This window comes from Lithobates pipiens, unplaced genomic scaffold, assembly GCF_037356315.1.
Source record: "Lithobates pipiens isolate NorthernLeopardFrog02 unplaced genomic scaffold, aLitPip1_a1.2 Scaffold_28, whole genome shotgun sequence".
In the NCBI taxonomy this organism is placed as follows: Eukaryota; Metazoa; Chordata; class Amphibia; order Anura; family Ranidae; genus Lithobates; species Lithobates pipiens.
In genome coordinates, this window is record NW_027507789.1 from 57,224,146 (window position 1) to 57,232,859 (window position 8,714).

The window sequence follows — 8,714 nt, forward strand, 5'->3', positions numbered from 1 at the left end:
GTGGAAACATGATGGTTTGGGACTGTTTCTCTGCTAAAGGTACAGGTCAATTTTGCCACATTGAGGGGACAATGGACGGGACCATGTATTGTAAAATCTTGGAAGAGAACCTTCTTCCCTCCCCAGCATGACAAGGACCCAAAACATACCGCCAAGGCAACAAAGGAGTAGCTCAAGAAGAAGCACATTAAGGTCATGCCAGTCTCCAGACCAGGGATCTTCAAACTATGGTCCTCCTAGTCATAGTTAGTAAGGTTGAATAAAGACACCAGTCCAACCTGAGTGAGTGTCTACAATTGTCCCTGTACATTGCACACTCACATTGGTCCCTACCTTCAAGGAGCCCACAATCCAAGGTCCCCATTCATATACTAGGGCCAATTTTGGACAGAAGTCAATTAACCTACCTGCATGTCTTTGGATTGTGGGAGGAAACCAGAGTACCCAGAGGAAACCCACGCAGGCACAGGGAGAACATGCAAACTCCAGGCAGTAGTGTCGTGGTTGGGATTTGAACCAGTGACCCTTCTTACTGCTAGGTGAGAGTGCTACCCACTATACCACTGTGCCGCCAATTCCCATGTCTGTGAATGTTAGATTTTTACAATGCCTCATGGGATGTGTAGTTCCGCAACAGCTGGAGGGCCGTAGTTTGAGGATCCCTGCTCCGGACCTTAATCCTATAGAACATTTATGGAGGGAGGTGAAAGTTCGAGTTGCCAAGGGACAGCCAAGAAACCTTAAGGATTTATAGAAGATCTGTAAAGATGAATGGACCAAAATCCCTCCTGAGATGTTGTGCAAACCTGGTAACCAACTACAAGAAATGTCTTACCTCTGTGCTTGCCAACAAGGGTTTTTCCGCCAAGTACTAAATCATGATTTACTTGGGGATGAAATACTTTTTTTACTCACTGAACTGCAACTCAATTTATACCATTTGTGTCGTGTTTTTGCTGGATTTTTGGTTAATATTCTGTTTCTATCATTTAAAATACACTTAAGATAACAATTATTGACCCTTCGTTTTTTTGTAAGTGGGCAAACTTACAAAATCTGCAGATCTGGCGGTATAGCTGGTAAATTTAGGACCAAACAATTCTATTTTTAGTTGAAACAAAACTGGAAGTGACACCTATTACCTCTTTCTTCAACCATTATCTCATTCCCATAACCTCTTGGGCTTTGCACTGCATAATAGAAGATGTTTAAAGCTTGCAAAAAAGTTAAAAATAACGATTTAAGACAACCAACTAAACTGTGATAAATGAAATGCTTTTTGCTTGAGAAGGAGGATGCCACCAAGCATCTGACAAGCACATGCTTATTACATCTGAGGCAGCTGAGGGTGAGGACAATGACGACAGCTATGTTCGCGCATTAGGGCCGCCAGAGAAGCGCAGTGCCCTGGATGTGCAAGAAAGAAGAGATTGTTAACTTCAAAATCAACAGCAGAGCTGAGAGAGCAGGCTTTGGGTTAAAGGCAACGTGCATTTATAAGAAATGACAGCGCTCAAAATAGGAAACTCGGCATCAAGAAAGAGAAGTCTATAAGTCTTTTGGAATAAACCATTTTATAGAGTTAAAAAAAAGCCAAGCTGAAAGAAGAGAGAAGAGAGGAAATGAATGGCTAAAAGATTAAAAAGGAAGGAGGAGGGAAGGAAATAGAGAAGTACTTAGAAAGAGGGCAGTGACAGCCTGACGGAATAGAAAAAGAGTGAGAGACCAGACTTGGAAAGAGAAAATTGTAAAGATACAGACAAAGGAAAGCTGGATAGAAGACCGTTGAAGAAGGAGGAGATAAGGCAACGTTTAAGTGAGATCAGAGCGGAGAGTACATTAGAGGGTGAATGAGAAAAGTGGAAGGAGGTAACGAAAAAATGAAAACGTGAGACAAGGAACTACAAGAGAAGAAAAAAAAAAGAAAAGAGGAGCGAGGGAGTGGAAGGAGGAGGACAGAGAGGGTTACCACCTCCCAAACAGGGGCAGAGAGGCTGGACTGCAGATAAACTGATGCTGGGGGAGTGATGGACAAGGAGCGCATTTCAGGTAAGAAATATTATTCAGAATTTCATTTTGTTGATTTGTTATTTTTCCTTTAAACCCTAATTCCCCTTATAAGACAGAACCGTGTGGCATGAAGAGGGTTACACAGGGAGACAAGTAGAGTAAATCACTGTTGTACATGTTAACTTCTTTTGTATCAGTGTATACTGGCATGCAATGGGATTCTAATACTTTTCTATGGGACTGTCATGCCCTTTAAATTTAAAGTAGTTGTCAAAGTCATATCTCTATGGGGTTCATTTACTAAAACTGGAGAGTGCAATATCTGTGTATAGAAACCAATCAGCTTCCAGGTTTTCTTGTCAAATCTTAATTGAACAAGCTGAAGTTAGAAGCTGATTGGCTACCATGCACAGCTGCACTCTCCAGTTTCAGTAAATCAACCCCTATGTGTTCTTGCCATTCACATTGGTACATCATTAGACTGCAAGCTTTTCTGGTAAGAGAGTTTGGAACTGAATTGATGAAGTAACAAAGGATATACATGTGGCATGCAGGTGGACTACTGTCATATCAAAAATCTTTTTGTTTCGCTTGTGCCTTGCCCACCTACAGAAATCCCTCATCATCTGGTAATCTATTGTATTGAGAAGCCCTCCCCCCTAAAAGTTCAGTCCTCCAGTTTCTTCCTCTTCTCGTGGAACCTCCTAACTTCCTCGTGGCTCTTAGAATATAAAGCAGGGGGATTTTTGACTCTAGATGAAATAGTGTTTTTTTAGTGACCAGCCTTTTAGAAAAACAAATTTGCTTGCTCTGCCAGCTACGACTTGGCATTACGCTCGAACATGCTACAGAATATAGGCGTGCTGAGTAGGACTGCACGCTGAAGGACCTACAATGCTGCTTCTGTTTGACTGCTGACCAGTGTAACCTACTCCAAACCATACCAACAAGGATTTTCTTTTCTCTAGCCAAACGTGCTTCTATTTACTTGCTGATCTCTATTCCACAGTATAACACTGTCACAAGTAACTTTCCAGTGGTTAAAGGGTCTTTTTTTAAAGGGAGGTCCAGATTTTGCTGCCACGTGAGCAGATAAAACTGGAAACCATGCTGTAGCAGAGCAGACCTTGTCACAGTCTACATCATCTCTGTGTCATCGTCTGGGCATTTTGCGTTTTTGATGGTTTTCTTCTCTTGCCAACATTCATTTTGAACACTTTAGAAGGATATACTGTGGGAAAAAAAATAAGAAAGTATCGGGAAAGATTTCAGGAAAATTAAATGATTGTCTGGATCTTAGAAGATAATGTACCAACAGTTCAAAAATGGGACCTGAGAATTGAGCTGCATATTTCTTTTAATTCTTGTGTGTAGAGGAATCAGTTAATTTACGACTGCTGTTTGCCTAAGAGTTTAAAATACAACAAAGATCAGAATATCAGAAATCAGCATGTGCAGGTCAGGCAATGACTGAGAGGATGTGGTCACCAAGGAATTGCTGTCAGCACATTACTCATAGGCAAAGGGAGGGGGCTTACCACGTACAATTTCGGCTAGGTCACAAATCCAATTCATGCATTTTTAGAAGGTATCACTGGAGGGATTTCCTCTTATTAAGTGCCGAAGAAAAGCTCCCTAGCCCTGCTACTCAAACGTGTGCTTTCAATTGTAAGAATCTAGCCAGCTACTGTTAGCCTTGTAGGTTTCCCTGTATGTGAACATCATAGACAGTTAGCTCATTGAGTCACCTTCCCTAGTGCTTGCATCTAAAGAATTAATAATGAAAACCAACTGTCTACTCTGGCGAAGCCTGCCTAATGCCTAGGCTTTTATAAAGGCTTTCTTACATTGACCAAGAGTCTCTGCTATTATTAGATAGTGCTTGATGATGCTGCACTAGAAAAGAAGGTCTGGACAGATTTTTTGGAAACCTTAAAAGAGAAGTCTGTGTTTTTTCCCATAATCATACTTACCTAGGTGGATGCAACATTGGTCCGATGCTGCATCTGTCCCCTGGCGTCTCTGCATTGAGAGCTGAGCCATCAAACTCCTGTGATCCTTAGGAGAAGCCCAGCCAAATGAGCCCAGGCTGGACTTCTCCTTAAATTATAATTATTATTACAATATAAGGCCCTGGTGCCCAATCTGCAGTCCAGGGCCACATGCGGCCCTTTGCCACATTTTATGTGGACTTCCGGGCCCCTGCAGACTCTAATCTGTGTTTCCTAATAGCCCTGCTATAGCAGTTATAGCCCTCATTTAGAGCAGTAGCATGTAGTATGTCTCCTGTCAATGACAGTCTTCTGAAGCATGTCAACAGTCTCGGTTTCATATCTGCAATCTCTGAGCATCTCTCGTATCATGTCTGCAGTCCCCGACCATCTCTTGTACCATGTCCTCAGTCTCTTACCAACTCTTGTATCCTGTGCACAGCCTCTGAGCTCTCCTGTATTAGGTCCGCAGTCTCTGACCATCTCCTGTAACGATCCCATGGTCTTTGATTATAACCTGTTCTGTGTCTGCTATCTCTGACACTGACTATCCTTTGAAATTTAGGTGTGGCCCTTTGGTGATGTTGAGGACCGCACTTGAGGCTCACCATATCAAGAAAGTTGACCACCACAGGCATAAGGTCTGCTCCAGTTGCTGGTTTTCTGCTATATCTGGACTGTCCCAATACCTTGGCACTCTGTTTACAAACTTTGAAACATTGCATTGAAGGCAGGGTGCTTGGTGCACTTGGGAGCTTCCAGATTGTAGGAGATGTTATGCCAGATTGGAATCCTTATTTTACCTAACCCACAGAAAATTGGATATAGGAGGCTGATGTTTGGGATTAGGTATTAAGGGGTAAAATTAAGTTTAAATATCAAGTTTAGGGGATAGATTCAAGTTTGGGGTTGGTTTTAAGAGCTAGGCTCGGGTTAAGTGTTAGCTTTAAGGCTTGGGTTGAGATTAAGAGTTGAATTCGTTTTGAAGTTAAAGGTTAATTAAGGTTTAGGGCTTGATTTTTGGAATATGGTGATATTGCTTTAGACTATGGGCTTAAATTGGGGTGAAGGATGAGATTCGTGTGTTAGTGTAAGTTTATTTTGAAGTTAAAACTGGCTATACACCACCTGTCTCAACAAAAGTTGACCTTTCGCTTAATGTTTGTTGAAGGAATTATGTGGAAAAATTGTATCAGCTGAACAGTGGCTGGATGCAATCAGATGCAGGCACTGTTCAGGTATTCAGCAGCTGCAATTCCTGCCGGCTGCTGGATACAGTAGCTGGAAGGGGTGAGTCCGTCATCCATGCTGTTTAACGTGGATGGGGGAATCAGTTAATTTCTGATGGAGGTGTATGGCTAGCAAAGGGGTTGGTAATAAGGATTAGAGGGATCCGATTACCTACGCAGGCTAGCTAGTTTAGTGTTCAGTACAACATACATGACATTGTATATGGTTCAGAACTCGTAAGAGGGAAGAAAGTTTAGTCCTGTTACATTTTTAGATGCTGAAACTTCATGTGATGAAACTCTCGGCCCTGATACTCCCACACCAATAATGACTGTGCCAATTTTAAGAAGCTGGAAAACAATGGAGTGCTTAGAGAAGCTCTGGCAATGCATACACATTCGGTTATTTATAATTATTGTAAAAATACACTATATGGGCAAATAGAGAATAACCTTAAAAAATCAATCTGTCAGATATTGAATAAGGTACCTTATATTCTTATCCATTTTAATATTTAAATTCAGCCATACCACCCAATATTATGCTAACCCATGTCCAAGCACTTAATAGATACTTTCATATCTGAATATATGTGTGTGTGGCCTCTGGACAGAGAAGTCAGCTCAAACCTGGCATAGGCAGTCCTAGTCTGAGATTACAAACTCAATGTAGCTAGAAACAGTAATATACAAAGCATAGTACTTTCCGTCATTAAATAAAATGCCTACTCTCTTGGACATAACTAGTGGATGATTCATTTCCTAGCAATGAGTGTACCGTGGCTTGTAATAGGCACAGGCAGTCCAACAGCATGCAGGATATGCTTTATGAAAATCTGAAGCAAATGAAAACGGTGCTACTATATCCAAACACCAGTCAAGTAATATATTTCAATTTACTGCATATGCTAAAAAATATTGACTGAAGTCAATAAAATGAAAATAAAGAACGAGTATGCAATTTTTTGCCTGTGTTTCAGTTTAAACTGGTGCTATAACTGCTGATGCAGGTTTCCTGTTTCAGGGTGGCTCCTTTCTCTTGCGGCATCCTATGGAGCCACCCATTGCATGTAGGGACTAGAGCAGTGTCTCCCTACACAGTGTGAATCAATAGAAACACATAGCCTCTTAGCCTAGGATGGCAAAGTACTCCCTTGTGTCTCCCTCTTCCTCTCCGCTCCCTTCTCTAAGCTAACAGACTGGTTGGATTTTCCTTTCTGGTTCTCCAACGTGTGAATGTGACACCTGAAATCTCATCCTCATATGCGTGGGATTTTTTAAGGACATTTCTGTGGTTTGCTTTGTAATCACAGGATTATCACCCTCTTAAAGTTATTTTTTTGTTGTTTTTAGCGCTGTCAATATAGTATATATGGGACAATTGGTTAGTGAATGCTATATACCGTATATACTCGAGTATAGGCCGACCCGAATATAAGCCGAGGCCCCCAATTTACCCCCAAAAAAACTGGCAAACTTATTGACTCGTGTATAAGCCGAGGGTAAGACATGCCTGTCCATCCCTGTGTGTGTGTCCGTCCATCCCTGTGTGTCCGTCCATCCCTGTGTGTCCGTCCATCCCTGTGTGTCCGTCCATCCATCCCTGTGTGTGTGTGTGTCCATCCATCCATCCATCCCTGTGTGTGTGTGTCTCCATCCATCCATCCATCCATCCCTGTGTGTGTGTGTCTCCATCCATCCATCCATCCCTGTGTGTGTGTGTATCCATCCGTGTGTGTGTGTGTGTGTGTGTGTGTGTGTGTGTGTGTGTGTGTGTGTGTGTGTGTGTGTGTGTGTGTGTGTGTGTGTGTGTCCAGCCTACCTGTGTCCCGAGCCTTTGTCCCGAGCCTCCGTCCCGTGCCTTGCCTCCTTGCCTCCGTGCCTCGCCGCCGTGCCTTGCCTCCGTCCCGTCCCGTCCCGTCCCGTCCCGTGCCGTGCCTTGCCTTGCCTCCGTCCCGTGCCCTCTTCGTCGGCGCCTCGGCGGCCATTGTAAAATTCAAAAGCTGCGCCGCCGCCTTCGCCTGTGATAGGCGGAACACTGAATTTCCCAGCAGCCTGTGTTCCGCCTATCACGTACATCGTATCATCCTCGTCCGTAGTACGAGGATGATACGATGTCCGTGATAGGCGGAACACAGGCTGCTGGGAAATTCAGTGTTCCGCCTATCACAGGCGAAGGCGGAGCCGGAGGCGCGGCTTTTGAACTATAGAATGGCCGCTGTCTGTCTGCTCGACACGCTGATCGAGCGGGCAGACAGCGATGACTCGAGTATAAGCCGAGGGGGGCACTTTCAGCCTCAAAAAAGAGGCTGAAAATCTTGGCTTATACTCGAGTATATACGGTACTATATATTTCTGTGATTGATTTTCTGTATGATAGCAGCTTGTATTTGGTATTATTTTTTGACTTACCTCTGTGAGCGCTGGGATCAGTGGGGAATATTCTCAATATTTTGCGTTTTGGGTGTTTTCCAGTGATATTAGTACTGGTTGGAAACTGCACTGTCCACTGTTTAAAGACGAAATATAGATAAAGCTTTTTTGGCCATATTTCTCCTGTGGGTTGCAGGAGTGCACCTCATTTTGCTCTCCTGTTACCCAGAATCAGCCGATAGTGGGCTATTGTCCGCTCCAAGCTCTGGAAGGATCTCAACAATATTGTCTGGATCCACCCAACTACCTGAGTGACAACTGACTCCACATCTCAGCATGCATCTGAGAGCCAAAGCCAGCTTCGCCCACCCCCTCACCTGCCTGGCACCCCATTAAGTTCTACAGGGGCATAGCAGTGAGCAGGGACTGGCAGTCAGTAATCATGTGATTGCTCAGTTCTTGGGTTTAGAGCATACATGAGACAGCTGCAACATCACACCGATGCTACAGCATAGAGGTAAGTATGTATGTCTATTTTTTTTACAAACCCCAAACTTCTCCTTTAACTTTTTTATGTAAAGTTCAGGAAAGTAGTACTGAGAAAACTAGAGCCAGTAGCTTTGAACGTTGTAACCTTGTACAGTAAGTGATGTAAGAATTCTAACAATTAGTTTACTGTGGAATGTTTCTTTAATTACTCTGAGTAACTTTTGTGAACTTAGCGATCTATGACTTTTTCTATGTACACGAAAGGCCTAATTCTCTCAAATATTGTTCACAAATCTGTGTTAGTGAGCACTTCTCCTTTGCCGAGATAATACATCCACCTCACAGGTGTGGCTTATCAAGATGCTGATTAGACAGCATGATTATTGCCCAGGTGTGCTTTAGGCTGGCCACAATAAAAGGCCACTGTAAAATGTGCAGTTTTATCACACAGCACAATGCCACGGATATTGCAAGTTTTGAGGGAGCGTGCAATTGGCATGCTGACTACAAGAATTTCCACTAGAGCTGTTGCCCTTGAATTAAATGTTAATTTCTCTACCATAAGCTGTCTCCAAAGGCGTTTCAGAGAATTTGGCAGTACACCCAACTGGCCTGGCAACCA

General features: G+C 43.1%; 1 protein-coding gene across 3 annotated transcripts in view; it reads left to right on the forward strand.

Moving 5' to 3' along the window:
- SEPTIN9 (septin 9) overlaps window positions 1-8,714 on the forward strand; it is a 381,698-nt gene that overhangs the window by 101,899 nt on the left and 271,085 nt on the right. The window contains exon 1 of one of the 3 annotated variants that reach the window (XM_077459260.1): window positions 1,693-2,049. The exons of the other annotated variants lie outside the window; for them this stretch is intronic. Within the exon in view, the coding sequence (XP_077315386.1) occupies window positions 2,028-2,049 (22 nt within the window). The 5' untranslated portion in view covers window positions 1,693-2,027. Of the gene's footprint in view, window positions 1-1,692; window positions 2,050-8,714 lie in introns of those variants that run through there. 3 annotated transcript variants of the gene reach the window in all.